This window comes from Mobula hypostoma, chromosome 10, assembly GCF_963921235.1.
Source record: "Mobula hypostoma chromosome 10, sMobHyp1.1, whole genome shotgun sequence".
Taxonomy (NCBI): Eukaryota; Metazoa; Chordata; class Chondrichthyes; order Myliobatiformes; family Myliobatidae; genus Mobula; species Mobula hypostoma.
The window spans coordinates 112,831,138-112,847,133 of NC_086106.1; the positions used below are offsets into that span (position 1 = coordinate 112,831,138).

The 15,996-nt window shown below is 39.1% G+C and overlaps 1 protein-coding gene across 4 annotated transcripts in view; it reads left to right on the forward strand.

The window, feature by feature from the left end:
• The window catches only part of col4a6 (collagen, type IV, alpha 6), a 469,192-nt gene that overhangs the window by 294,364 nt on the left and 158,832 nt on the right, over positions 1-15,996 (forward strand). For 3 of the 4 annotated variants that reach the window (XM_063061061.1, XM_063061060.1, XM_063061063.1), the window contains exon 13: positions 8,387-8,488. In XM_063061061.1, coding sequence (XP_062917131.1) covers positions 8,387-8,488 — 102 coding nt within the window. Of the gene's footprint in view, positions 1-7,769; positions 7,863-8,386; positions 8,489-15,996 lie in introns of all 4 variants that reach the window. The other variant, XM_063061062.1, reaches the window with a different exon arrangement.

A 15,996-nucleotide genomic window follows, 5' to 3' on the forward strand; every position in this document is an offset into this window, starting at 1 on the left:
AACTGTCACTCATTGGATGTTTTTCTTTGCACCATTCGCTGGAAACTCTAGAGACTGTTGTGTGAAGATCCTAGGAGATCAGCAGTTTCTGAGATACTCAAACAACCCTGTCTGACGCCAACAATCATTCCATGGTCAAAGTCACTTAGATCACGTTTCTCCCCATTCTTAAGTTTCATATGAACCTCTTCACCATGGCTGCATGCTTTTATGCGTTGAGTTACTGACACATGGTTGATAGATTAGATAAAGAGCAGGTGTACAGGTGTACCTAATAAAGTGGCAACTGAGTGTTGATATTACCAGAGAAGAATCTGGGAAAATGAAATATTTTAGCTTAGGAAGTTACCTCTTCCTGCACACCTAATCCTTTATTGATCTCAAAATGCAATAATTTGCCTGTTGAAGTCATTGATAATGACTTCTCTTTGTCTCAAGAATTATTCCAGGTCACTCTAATAACCAATCACATTCCTGACTGGCATGCTGCATCCCCTGTTCCATTCAATATCTACTTTTGTCTCATTGTTTTTCTCTTACATGAATGAATACACCTTAAAATGTGCCTTCCAGTACCAGGAGGTTGCATCAAGAGATACAAGTCTAGATCTCTGCATATTCCATTTTCCTGACAGAGTGCATGGAATGGGAATTTCTCTGCCTGGGAATGGTAGCGTGGTGATCAAATGACTGAACTTTTATCAATAAACCTGGGCCAATTAGGTAAAATTATAACATGGTTGTAGACAATTTAAACCCAAAAAATTAAATAAATTTGGAATAAGAAAAAGTTACTTCCGGTATTGGTGACCATATGTTTATTAGCTATGATTTGTTGAGTCCTCTCAGAGAAGTAAGTCCACTTTATCTGGTCTGCAATATAATTAATTAAACTCAATCCAGGTATTATAGCGATAACACCACCAGTAGTTTTGCCTACTTCTTACAAAAAGAGAATCTCTCATTTAGTATTGTAGAGAATCATGGACAGAACAATAGTTTACTATTCTTATTGACTCATTTCATTGTAAAATTTCTTTGAAGGCATCTACAATCTGTGCTTATTAAAATGATTGAAGATAGCAATGGGGCCGTCCTTCAAAATTTCCCATCAACTATCCCATAACCATTCCCAAAGCAGCAATAATCAATATTCAGCTGAAAAATGGAAAAGATTTGTGCAATTCTGAGAAAAGAAAAGGAGATCACATTTCAAATCAACAATTGTCCATTAAAATGACACGAGTGTTAGATATTGAAGCAACTACTAGAAGTTAGATTGAATTAAGCAATATAAACACAAAAGATTCTGTAATGCTGGAGTTCTAGTGCAACATATGAAATGCTGGAAGAGCTCAGGTGACCTGCTGAGTTCCACCAGCATTTTAAATGAAGCAAATTTATTTCAGTTTCAGAACTTCTGTAATCTCTGATGGGCTGCAAGAATTGTCCCAGTTAGTTACTCCTTTGTCCTAAGGAACATTGAATTTCATTTCGGCTAGATGTGTGCATTCCTTAAATAAACTTGATAGGGAATTTGTACATCTTTAAATTTTATTGCAGTACTGTAAATGTCCAACAAGTGGCAGCATGGAGCTGTCATCCATTTCTCCCTTTATTGCTAGCAAGGGACTTTCTTTTGGTTCAGTTTTTGAAAAATTTTCTGTTTTAGATCTTTTGTTTTGGCAAAATCAGATACCTTTAAAAAATAACAGATGAGTAATCCATCAATTTCTGTAATAAAGTCAGTAATCATCATTAAAATACACTACAGTATCAGATCATTACAGTTAATCCACTGACTATTGTAACCCATACATACATTTGGAATTCAAAACAAGTAAAATCCACTTTGCATGGGTGACAACATGGAACTATGTTAGTGAAGAATAAATATTTCAAAGTAAAGATTCAGAGGTGGCTTGTTTTGGTTAAAACTGGACAGTACAAATTCAACCAACCGTAAAGCAGACCAGTTCAGTCTCAGCTGTTCTAATAGAATATTATTTTCCGTTAGGTGCGTTTCCTGTAAAAAAGCTAAATCTATCTTCATTTTTTAATATGTGTTAAGATTCTTTTTCTTTTCACTGGTCCATTAAGCCCGTTAACATTAAAACTCAAAAAATTCAATAAATTAGTCATTATTCTTAACAAAGTTACTCCAATCTAAAACATTATTTATCTTCTCAACTTTCATAGTTCCTTGGGGAATCTCTTTAAACTTCACCATGTTGCTATGTGTCTCCCTCCCAACCTTCCAGGCAGAAAGAAAAAAGAAGATAGAAAAAGTACAAAAAAAGAAAAAACAAAATACCCCCCCCCCACTAATGTTGTGAATGAAAGGATACACAACACTACCCCCCTCCATTTTACGGGTCGTGGCAAAAGCCACGCTTGCACACATGACTAGCGTAGCAATCGATCAGTGCTTCTTCCAGCTCCCCCGCAACAAAAAAACATTATATATATATATATATATATAGACAAAATTAGCATTACTATTCCCAACTAATATTCCTCCAGTTTTAACCTTTCTTACCCCCCTCGTATAATTAATAATATATTTATACATTCATCCAGCTTCAAAAATCCATCAAGTCCATTCTTTAACCCAATCTTCATCTTCAATCTGTCTCGCTCTCCTGGGTTTGTTCTTGTATCTGGTGAGTTTTCAGAAAATCTCGCACAAACTGCTCTGCTTTCTGGTAATCATCAAAAAATCTTTTTTCTCCACCAGGCAAAAAAATCTTCAAGGTTGCAGGATAACGCAGTGTAAATTGATAACCATGATCCCATAGGGTTTTTTTTCACTGGATTAAATTTCTTCCTTCTCTTCAAAAGTTCGTAACTTATATCAGGATAGAAAAAAACTTTGTTCCCTTCAATTATCAATGGCCCTTTTCTATCTTTGGCAGCTCGAGCAGCTGCCTGTAGAATCCTTTCCTTGTCTTGAAATCTTAAGAATTTTATTAAAATCGATCGTGGATATTGGTCATCTTTTGGTTTTGGTCTTAAAGCTCTATGTGCCCGCTCAATTTCAATTGATCGAACCTCCTCTTCCATTTGCAAAACATCCGGGATCCATCTTTGAAAAAATTCTATTGGTTTATCTCCCTCCATACCTTCTTTAAGACCAACAATTTTAATATTATTACGTCTACTAAAATTTTTCAACATGTCCACTTTCTCCAAGAGTCGGTTTCTTTCCGAATTCCAGACAAGCAAATCATTTTTCTGTTTTTTCCACTCTATCATTCATATGCCCCATTGCTTTTTCCATCTTCTGAAGCTTCTTATCCATTTTGTCCTGTCTTGCCATAACTTTATCATAGCACATCTTCGTATCTCTAAGCTCTTCTCTTACTTTTCTTAATTCAGCTGTTAATTGCAATATAGCCTCTCTCATGTCTCTATCATCTCCTTTACTTCCAATCACTTCCAATTCTTCCTCCTCTTCTTCATCTGTGTTCTCTGCAGAATCCGATTCTGACTCTGAGTCATTTTCAAATGCAGTGGCTGTTGGTTCTTGTAGTTTGCGTTGTGTCGATTTGCGCATGCGCTCTTCTTTGCGCATGCACATTACCGGTGTCTTCTTCGAAGAAGCCATTGCCACCGCCATTGCTCCCTGTTCTACCGAAGGAGATCCAACTTGAGTCCGAGGTTCCATCATTGCAGTAGGCCCTTTTTTCTTCCTGTTTCGCGGCTGCTTCGCAACAGCAGACTTCTTTTGTTGCGGTTTAGGAGGCATATCATAAAGTAATCTTACAAAGTTTATAAACAGTTTTCAGAAAATATTTACTAACTTTGTTTTGTTTAAACGGTACTTTACTGACTTGTTGCGGGAGAGCTGGATTTACACGTCTCAATCCCACGTCATCACGTGACGCCTCCCCCCCAATAGAATATTATTGACCTGAAACATTCTCCACAGTTGCTGCCCGACCTTCTCAGTATTTCTAGCAGCTCAGATCTGCTTTATTTGGCAAATGTGGACCGAAACATTGAAAAATATAGTAAAATGCGTCTTTTTTGCCAACAACCTATACAGTCCAAATATGTGTTGGGGGTGGGGGGCAGCTCACGAATATCACCAAGCTTCCTGAGTCAACATACCGTGCCCACAGCTTACTAATCCTATGTCTTGGCAGTGTGGGAGGAAACAGAAGCACCTGGGGGAAACCCACATGGTCACGGGGAGACTCATTACAAACAGCAGTGGGAATTAAACCCCAATGGGTGATTGCAAGCACTATAAAGCGATGAACTAACCACAACACTACCGTGCATTCCACATTTCATTTGCCTCCTGCTCTTTAAATAGAAAAAGTGTAATAATGTTTTTTTTACACCCAGGTCTTTAGCTTTTAGAGGTCTCCACTGTCCTTATATTTTAGTTAAAAGTGAAAGCTGCACTTATGGACTGCAGTGAACGACGAGGTGCCAGGTGTTCACCTGATCGTGTTAGCACCTGGACACAAGTTAAACAATGTGTTAGGAGGCATGTTGAGCTACTTGTTGGGCCTATTCCAACTGGAATTTAGAAGAATGAAAGGTAATTGTATTGAAACATACAAGATTCTGAAAGAGATGTTGGCAGGGTGTATTTTTCTTTACTAGGGAATCTAGAACCAAGGGATCATCCACTTAATAGAGAGATGAACAAATATTCCTTCTCTTAGATGTTCATGAGTCTTGGGAGTTCTTTACCCCATTGGATTGTGTGGTAGAGAATTCCAACAATTCAAGACCTTCTGAATCACGGGATGTTTTTGAAGTATTCCTCAATAGACAGAGTGTTGTTCTATGAGGGAGAAAGGGTGTTTGGGGATTAGGAAAGAACCAAGAACTAAGGTCAAAACCTGATCAGCCATGAACTTGGTGAATGGCAGAGCAGGTGCAAGAGCCACCTAGCTCATTCCTGCTCCTCCTCCTTATGTGCTCAAATCACAAATAAAGAAACAATATTGAAAATGCAGATATCTGACACTGAGAATGAGTAATTGCATGCTAGTTACATTGTACGTTACTCTGTGTTAATAAACAGCAAGCAACAGCAGTAGGGTTGCGGACTGCCTTTAAATGATGCTTTTGCTCACTTCATTCTCATTTGCTTCCAAGCAGGTTGTATGTGAAACCACCAGGCTCCACTGACTGTGTAATCACGTTGCAGCCAGCTCTCACTGTGATTGAAACCACTTGTCAATGATGTAGTTCTCCTTTGACGAGTGTGCTTGGCAGCTCTTGGTTTTTAATGTCAGGCAAACCTCCTAGAATAGAAGCTAGTGGGCATCTTAAAGCACCATGTCACCGTGGATGCAGTGGGGGAGTTGAGGTGCTTCTGAAATTGAAACTGCCTGAAAAAAATTCAGTAGCCAATAGTACCAGTTAAACATATTATATTCAGTATGGAACCTGGCTGTCCTCACTTTCCTAAACACAGGAGGTTCTGAAGATGCTGGAAATCCAGAGTAACACATAAGAAGTTCTTGGAGGAACTCAGCAGATGAAAAATAGAGAGCTATGGGTAACCCTAGGTAATTTCTAAGAAAAGTACATGTTCGGCACAGCATTGTGGGCCAAAGGACCTGTATTGTGCTGTAGGTTTTCTAAGTTTCTATCTTGGAAGGGTCTTGCTCTGAAGCGTCAGTAGTTTATTCTTCTCCATACATGCTGACATAACTGCTGAGTTCCTCCAGCATTTTGTATGTGTTACTCACTTCAGTCTCCCCCACCCACCCCATCCTCCAGCACTCAGTTTAGGAAATGGAGAATGTGATAGTGGTGAGCATAGTTTAAACTACTGTAGGTTCTTTGAATTCCTGCTGGTCATAAGTGAGGGGATGACAAAACTGGTCAGCTGTTGATGATTACTTAGAGTAGATATGCAATGGTCTCAGTAGAAGCCAAGCTGTCTGCAGGACCTGATGCAACCAAAGCAATCAAGAAGATACTTTTAAAGAAAATTTCAGAAACTTGGTGAGGAAAAGGAGCCCTACAGACAAGCCTGGGTTCTGATGGTTGTTTTGTGCTCGGCCATCACTGGACAAGCTAGAAATTCTCAGATTTCTTTAGGACATTGAAAGTAGCTGTTTCAGCTCGTCCAGTCAATACTGGCTCACAGACAGATCCCCACCCCCAGTAATTTTCCCTGTTACTTATTCCCACCAGTTTCTCCACAGATTCTGACCAAATGACACTGGTAGTTGGTGAGCTACAGAAAGGAAATTCTCCCAGGGTTGCCATAGCAATCTCTTCCCAGAGCTTCCTATGGATAGGGGCAATGCAGATGAGAGGCAAGGGCGGGACTGAGTACAACCGATGTGTGCAGACAATTCCTCTAAACTATCTGTCCTGTACATAATGGTCAGTGACAACCAGAACCCCTTGGGTCATTGCCATAGAAGGTGGAAAGAGAAGACAAAGGCTTACATTTAGGATAAAAGGAATTACTAGAGTATTGTGCTGGTGCTTACTGAAAGAAGCAACCAATAGGTGCCAAGCTGTAAGTCTCTTGCTGCCTGTAGCGCACATTGTGCTTCCATAGACATTCCACTCTCCATGCCCACATGTGTTGCTATTTTCACCATGATAGATGTTGTGTGCTGAATCACCCACTCCTTCATGTCCTCTACTACTGCAGGTCTGGCTTATGCTGCATACTACTAAATTGTCCTGCCTCAATCCTCATGGCTGTGTGTGTCCCTCCCCAGCTACAGGGCTTGGCCTCTTGTGACGGACTACAAAACCCCACATCCATAACATCCTTCAAATCTCCTTTTTATTGAAGAAACTGCGGCTTTATGTCTCCCCTCAGCACATTCTGCCACCTTCTGTACTTTCCATTCTTCACGCCCTGTTGCAGATCCCTATTTCCAATCTCGCATTCCTTTCTTCCTTGTTCTGTCCCCTCTTCACATTTTACTTCTCCACCTTTGGTATTTTCCAAAGGCTGAAAGCTGACTGTATTTCAACCTACCTTCCTTTGCCTTTGAGCTATGTAGTACCCTGCTGTCGTTCTTCTTTAACCCAGTGAACAGCATCGCCTATTTGATGGTGACCTTACTCTGCTTGTCACCATTGTCCTTGACCAACTGGAAACTGTCCAAGAGCTGAGGCCAATCCCTGTACAAGCATGATTCATTCATCTAGATTTTTCAAACGTTACTCATGGAAACATTTGTGAAGTACTTAAGGGAAATGTGGTTAACCTTTTCACTATTTCTCAAACACGCTTTCTTGCCTTGTGTATACACCTTGCTAACTTGCTCTTCTTTCCCTCTTGGGCACTTTCTCATGCTTCCTACCACATAGGAGACAAAAGGCTAAGAGGGTTGGAAATGGGCAATGTGATAATGACCACGACTACTCTGGCTCAGTTCAATGCATGGAGCCTTTTCTCACCCATCTCTTTGTAAGTGGCCCCTGACCATTCTGAGGCTTCTGTTTGTCGATATTGACTTCATACTTCACTGTGCCAGGAGACACAGTCCTTCCTCTTCTGGACCATAGTATGGGCATACCAACTTGGCTCAATTTTGGTCTACCTCTCAGCTTCTAACCCTTGGATTTTCTTCCATAACCCTTTTGGCTTGTTGCTGGTGTTGTTTTCAAGAACGTTTTCTATTCCTCCAGTGGTGGGTTGGTTACTTTGGGAATTATTACTTTGGTCTGTAATGCATTGGAACTGTTTCTGCTACTAACCATAACTAACGGTTTCCACTCCCCTTCTCCAAACCCCTCCCTCTTCCCTCCACCTTCCCTGACCTCAGGGTGATGTTGGCCTTCCTGGCCTCCCTGGCTGTCCAGGAACTATCTCACAGGTCTCAGGGCCTGGTTTAAACATCTCAATCATAGGAGAGAAGGTAATACTTGGGAGCGAGCTGTGAACTGGACCAATGGTGGTACTGGAAGAACTGTGGTTGGATGAGTGATATTCTTCCCCAGCCAAGGACTTACGACCATATCTCTCTTCCTTCTTAAATTAATTGATGATTCTTGCAACTGGCTCAACATCATAAATTCTGAGTTATATTTATGATAATTTAAAGGGCTATGCTTTGAGCTCTAAAAATGTCGTTCAACAGCTTCGCAAATGACGCAGGAACTGTTGAACTAAATAAGTTGGGTTACAACAGCTAATTGGAGATGGGCCAAGCTCCCTCAGAGTTAACTTGGAGCCCACCTGTTGAATTAAGGATGTATTACTGGTGGGTGACTGCTCCTCCTTGGCAAGGCTAAACATTGCAGGTTCCCCATCCTAACCCAGACTGTCGTACGGTCCAGTGCCTTGTTTCTTACCAGGGCAGCCATTGTCCCAGCTAACAATGTTGTGTATAATGATGTCAAGAGAAACGTTTATGCTTCCTTCCCGATTGCTGCACTTCAGGGAGACGTGGGTCTTCCAGGTCCTCCGGGCCCACCACCAGCCACCGGAACACTTGAGTTTGCTAGACCAGCTGGATTTCCAAAAGGGGACCGAGGTGAAAAGGTTTGTGGACAAAATGGAGGCGGGTGGCCAGGGTGGGGGAGGATGAAAGACAGCAGTATAAAGTTAAGCTCTCCTTCCGGAGGTAAGCTAGGCCAACACACAGCCCAAAAGAGTGTTGGCTTTCGTCTTGACGGTCGAGCGTCATGGTGATCACTTTGCTCATTAAGAAATGTGCTAGTGAACTTTTGTGACAATGTCTCCATTGGGCGGCTTCATTGTGAAGGACAGTGAATTTAGCTGCCTTGACTTGAATGACTAATGGTGTCCCTCTTGTGATATCTTTTGAGTGGGACCTCAGTTGGTTCTGGCTTCCGGGAATGACTTTGGTATGAATTTGCCTCCTTGTTAAGATTGGTTATAAGCATATTTTATAGAACATAGTGTGTAGAGCAGGACAGCACGAAAACAGGCTTTTTGGCCCACAATGTTGTACTGAACTAATTAAATATGTAAAAAATACGCAACCAAACTAGTCCCTTCAGCCTACACAATGTCCATATCCTTACATTTCCTGCTCACTCATCTGCCTTTCCAGGCACCCACTACTCTCTGTAAAATAACTTTCTCCACACATTTCTTTTGAACTTATCCCCTCTCAACTTAAATGCACGGGTGTCTGATATTAGGGGTTTCACAGATCTGAGATTAGGGAGAAAAATACTGATTCTCTACACTATCTATACATCCATAATCTTACAAACCTCAATCCGATCTCCCCTCAGTCTCTGCTGCTCCAGAGAAAACATCATAAGCTTGTCCAAATTCTGGTTTTAACACATTCCTCTCATCCAAGCAACATTCTGTTAAATCTCTTCTGCACCCTCTCCCAAGTCTTGACATCTTTCCTGTAATGAGCCAAACAAAAATTAATGTAAAGCTGTAGATATGGCCTTACTAGAATTTTATAAAGTTGAAACATAGCTTTCTGACTCCTGAACTCGTCTCTTAACCATTAAAGGAAGCAGGCCATATGTATTCTTTAGCACCTGATCAACCTGTGTAACCACTTTCAGGAAGCTATGGAGTTGGACTCCAAGATCTCTCTACACACCAATTCTGTTAAGAGTCTTGCCATTAACAGTGCACAGTCCTTTTACATTAGATTTCCCAAATTTAGCATGGTTAAGCTCCATTTATCCACCCATATTTGCAATTGATCTATATCCCATTGTTTCCATTGGCATTCTTCCGCATTCTCTACAACACCACACACCTCTGTAATGCCTGCAAACTTCATAACCCACCAGCTGCAGTTTAAGCCCAGTTATTTATATGTATATCATAATTAGCAGAAGTCCCAATATGGATCCCTGCAATTACAGACTACCAGCCAGAATATGATCTATTGGCTGCTGCCCTCTGAATCTAAATGTTCTATTCCCCAATGGATCCTACACAACTTTGTCTTCTGGATGAGTTTTCCAGGAGTATCCTTGTCAAATGCCTCACTAAAATCCATGTACCATGTCCACAGCTTTATCTTCATCAATCACCTTTGTCTAGGGAATTTCACAAGCACCTACAGTGATGTTAAACCTTTGCAGTGTGAAGAGATGAATTTTCGTTTCAGTAATTTGGGCTCATTACTTAATATTCTTATTATCAGAGCATTCCTGACTTATGATAAAGTACTCATCAGGGAGTTGTTCTGGCATATTTCCCATGGAAACTATCATTTCCTTCAAAGGAATTGCATTGGGTTCCTAGAGCAAAGGGCAAGTTAAAAGGTTATGTGTTATCAAAAAGGGCCACTTTTCAACATAATTGTATAAGGGCTAAGAGTGTTGTAAAAGCGAGCCTGAAGGCTTTGTGTGTCAATGCAAGGAGCATTCGTAACAAGGTGGATGAATTAAAAGTGCAGATTGTTATTAATGAATATAATATAGTTGGGATCACAGAGCCATGGCTCCAGGGTGACCAAGGATGGGAGCTCAACATTCAGGGATATTCAATATTCAGGAGGGATAGACATGAAAGAAAAGGAGGTAGGGTAGCATTGCTGGTTAGAGAGGAGATTAACACAATGGAAAGGAAGGACATTAGCTGGGAGGATGTGGAATCGATATGAGTAGAGCTGCATAACACTAAGGGGCAGAAAACGCTGGTGGGAGTTGTGTTCAGGCCACCTAACAGTAGGAGTGAGGTTGGGGATGGTATTAAACAGGAAATTAGAAATGTGTGCAATAAAGGAACAGCAGGTATAATGGGTGACTTCAATCTACATGTAGATTGGGTGAACCAAATTGGTAAAGGTGCTGAGGAAGAGGATTTCTTGGAATGTATGCGGGATGGTTTTTCGAACCAACATGTCGAGGAACCAACTAGAGAGCAGGTTATTCTAGACTGGGTATTGAGCAATGAGGAAGGGTTAATTAGCAATCTTGTCATGAGAGGCCCCTTGGGTAAGAGTGACCATAATATGGTGGAATTCTTCACTAAGATGGAGAGTGACATAGTTAATTCAGAAACAAAGGTTCTGAACTTAAAGAAGGGTAACTTTGAAGGTATGAGACGTGAATTAGCTAAGATAGACTGGCAAATGACACTTAAAGGGTTGACGGTGGATATGCAATGGCAAGCGTATAAAGATCGCATGGATGAACTACAACAATTGTACATCCCAGTTTGGCAAAAGAATAAATCAAGGAAGGTAGTGCACCCGTGGCTGACAAGGGAAATTTGGGGTATTATCAATTCCAAAGAAGAAGCATACAAATTAGCCAGAAAAAGTGGCTCACCTGAGGACTGGGAGAAATTCAGAGTTCAGCAGAGGAGGACAAAGGGCTTAATTAGGAAGGGGAAAAAAGATTATGAGAGAAAACTGGCAGGGAACATAAAAACTGACTGTAAAAGCTTTTATAGATATGTGAAAAGATAAAGATTGGTTAAGAAAAATGTAGGTCCCCTACAGACAGAAACAGGTGAATTGATTATTGGGAGCAGGGACATGGCAGACCAATTGAATAATTACTTTGGTTCTGTCTTCACTAAGGAGGACATAAATAATCTTCCGGAAATAGTAAGGGACAGAGGGTCCAGTGAGATGGAGGAACTGAGCGAAATACATGTTAGTAGGGAAATGGTGTTAGGTAAATTCTTTCTTTTTCAATCTTTTTATTAATTTTATAGAATGAAAACATAACATAGCAATATTACAAGTAGTAGGAGATACATTGCTACAGTTAAAATAAATAATTGTAAGACCAAATAGTGTAAATTGACAAAACTCCCAATCGTGTAGAATAGGAATGAATAATACAAAGCAAAAAAAACCTGAAGAAAACATGAAAAAGAAAAAAAAAGAAAAAAAAAACCCTATCCCCAAAAACAACTAAACTAAACAGAATTAGTCAACTAAACTAAAGACTTGGACAGTACTAACAACTTAAAAATGGGAAAGAAGAAAACCTTAGTGTCGACGACTCTGCTCCTCTCAACCAGCAATACAGAGAGATAAAACAAGTTTGGAAATGGTCAACTTACATCAAATGAAAATGCTGAATAAATGGCCTCCAAGTTTTTTCAAATTTATTGGAAGGGTCATAAACTGCACTTCTAATTTTTTCCAAATTCAAACACACCATAGTTTGTGAAAACCAATGGAATACAGTAGGAGGGTTAATCTCTTTCCAATTCAGCAAAATAGATCTTCTAGCCTTTAGAGTAAGAAATGCAATCATCCTACGTGCTGAAGAGGTTACATAACTTGAATCTATCATTGGTAATCCAAAGACAGTAGTAATTGGGTGAGGTAATAAGTCTATATTCAAAACCGTTGACATAATGACAAAAATATCTTTCCAATATTTTTCCAACAAAGGACATGACCAAAACATGTGAGTTAAAGAAGCTATCTCGCAATGACATCTATCACGTATTGGGTTAATGTAAGAGTAATAACGAGATAGTTTATCTTTGGACATATGGGCCCTGTGCACAACTTTAAAGTTATAGAGGATAAATTAACCAATTGAAGAATTTTTTCCCATTTTTCAGTTGGTATAACAATCTTAAGTTCTCTTTCCCAATCAGCTTTAATTTTATTGGAAACATCAGGGGATAAATTCATAATTATATATAATTGCTACAACACTTTTCTGAGAGAGATTTAGATCTAAAATTTTTTCCAAAGTGTCCATTGGGTATGGGTGTGGAAAATTAGGAGAAACAGTAATTAAGAAGTTTCTAATCTGTAAATATCTAAAAAAAGTGAGATCTGGGTAAGTTATATTTATTAGAAAGTTGATCAAAAGACATGAAATAATTATCCAAAAATAAATCAGAAAAACATATTATACCTTTGGTTTTCCAATCAAAGTAAGCTTTATCGATAGTGGAAGGTTGAAAAGGGAAATTAGATAAGATAGGACTTGCTAAAAGAAATTGATTAAACCCAAAAAATCTTTGAAATTGAAACCATATACGTAAAGTATGCTTAACTATTGGATTATTCATTTTTTAATACAATTTAGAAAAAGTAAAAGGAAGGAAAGTTCCTAAAATCGAACCCAAGGAGAACCCTTGTAATGAATTACATTCAAGATTTACCCAATGTGGATTTAAAGGTACATCCAAATCTCGTAACCAAAATTTTAAATATTGAATATTAATTGCCCATAAAATTCAGGAGGGCAAGCCCCCCGCTCCTTTTTAGGTTTCTGTAAATACTTTTTACTTAACCTAGGATTTTTGTTCTGCCATATATATGAGGAAATTTTTGAATCTACGTTATTGAAAAAAGATTAGAGGACTTCCGGTAGCGCTCATGGAGTGAAGTCGCGTTCTTGACTCGCTCCATTACCTCTGAGTTTTTTCTCTCTATGGTCAGCTATACTTTAATTAACTATTAAGGCATCAATTTTTACAATACTTTGAATTAAACTGAATTCTCTGACAATTGGATGATACTGAGATCGGCTATGTCTAAGAACGGGAAAGACGGCAAGGATGGTAAACCTCCGGTTAAACCGAAAGCTACGGATCTCCCTCCGACTGAATCACCGGTGACTTTGGAAGCTATATCGGAGTTAATTCAGAGGGAAATTTCAACCTCTGTTAGGGAGATGATTCGTACAGAAATTATGGGCTCTGTTAAAGACCTGATTCATATGGAAATCTCAACTAAGTTCCAGAAAATTGCCGATTTAATTGATAAGATGCAAACATGTATTGCGGAACATCAGTCGGCTATATCTGGTCTTCAAAAATCCGCGCAACAAAGTGAGCTTAAGATGGGGAAAGTCGAAGAAACAATTAATGTAATGAAGAAGAAACTTGACTTTTTGACTTTTAAAAACTCTGACTTGGAATCTAGAATGCGACGGCAGAATTTACGAATGATTGGCGTCAGGGAAGCCGTGGAAGCTAACAACCCTATGAAATATTTCTCCCAACTTTTAAAAGATGCATTCCCTACTGTATTTCCTGACCAACCACCGCTACTGGATCGTGTTCACAGAATTCCATCATACTCGTCTAGGTCAGATAGACCTAGGCATGTTATCTTACGTTTTCATTACTTTCAAGACAAGGAGAGACTGTTTCGATTCGCTCGATCTAAAGGTTTCATTGATTTTTCGGATCTTAAGTTCCGATTCGTGGAAGATTTCAGTAAACCAATCTGGGACCAACGGGTCCGTTACAGATCCGTGATGTCGGAATTCTATAAGATGGATTTAAGACCAGCGCTGCTGTACCCTGCACGTCTAAGGATTCGCATGTTAGATGGAGCTCTTCGTTTTTTTGATTCTCCATCGGATGCCCAGAGTTATCTGGATCAACTTTCATCTTCAACATCTTAATTGCCTTTTTTTAATTTTCTCCGTTGATCGGAGGCTGTGAATTGGTTGGTTTTAACTTTTCTGTGCCCTATTTGGGCAGAAAAGTTTACTTTCGATTTCTTAATATGGCTGCTAAACTTTCTTTTTAACTGCGTCATTTCTTTCTTTTCCCAGGGGATTCTGGGTGGTTACTTCCCTTTTGTCATCTTACGTATTTCCTGTGCGGCCTTAAATTTTGTAGTTTTTTTTAAATTTTATTCTGTTTTGCTTTTTATAATCATTTTATGTTAATAATCCTATTTTTTTTGTTGCTGTGTCTATTCATGAGTTTGAGGTTTATTGTGGTTTTTTTTTAATATATACTTTCCGGCTTTTGTTCTGTTCTGTGTGTATTTTAATTGAGCTAACTTTTTTTTTACTTATTTTTTTTACTGTTTTACAATTAGCTGATCCTTTTCATATTTATACCTTTTTTTTAGGGAGCGTATACCGGAAGTCATGGGGGTAGTTTTAGCGCTTGCTTCTTTCTGGCGGGTCTGCTTTAGATTTCGCCTTGGGGTCCTGGGGTGGGGGGCGGTGGGAGGGGCTTCACGTTTTAGTTTGTTTCTCTTTGGGCTATATACATTATTGAAGTATTGGTTACGTCCTTTTCCCCGGTATCTTTTGTATGTTCTGTTTCCTCTCCGGGTCTGTGGGTCGCGCCTATTGTCAATCCTCCTTGTTATGGGTTGACTTTAGGATTTATGGAGTCTATTATTAATTTTGTCTCCTGGAATACTAATGGTCTTAATCATCCTATTAAAAGGAAAAAAGTTTTTAAAGTGTTCCGGAGACTTAAAGCACAAATTTTATTTTTACAAGAGACCCATGTACGGAGGGGGGACAGACTACGTTTTTTCAAATTTTGGAAGGGACAACAATTTCATTCGAACTCCAATGCTAAGATTCGAGGCGTCTCTATTTTTATAGACTCCTCAGTTACTTTTATACAACAGGATATTATCTCTGATCCGAATGGTAGATTTTTATTGGTTAGTGGTTTATTATTTAATAAAAAAGTAGTTTTGGTTAATGTTTATGCTCCTAATATGGATTGTCCGGAATTTTATAAATCATTGTTTGATCAGTTTCCGAATTTGAACGAGTTTTCATTGATTTGGGGCGGAGATCTTAATACCTGTTTATCTCCAGCTTTGGACCGTTCGGCTCCTTTACGGACTTTACCTAATAAATCTGCAAATTTGATTAATTTTTTCCTTTCTGATTCTGGGTCGACGGACATTTGGCGTTTTCTGCATCCTCAGGAAAAAGATTTTTCCTTCTTTTCACATGTTCATCATTCCTATTCAAGAATTGATTATTTTTTCATTGATTCTCGTCTCATTCCTTCAGTGATTAAATGTGATTATGATTCTATAACCATTTCGGATCATGCTCCACTTAAGCTTTCTATTAAAATTATGGCCAATATACCAAACAATAGACAATGGCGTTTTAATTCGCTGTTGCTTCAGGACTCGGACTTTGTTAATTTTATGAATGAACAGATTGAGCTTTTTTTTACAATTAACCATACAGAAGATATTTCGGTTAACACTCTTTGGGACACTTTTAAAGCCTATATTCGGGGTCAGATTATTTCGTATTCCGTTGCTTTGAGGAAGAAACAGAAGCAGGAGGAGATGGTAATTGTGGACAAGATTAAAGAAATTGATAAGAAATATGTTA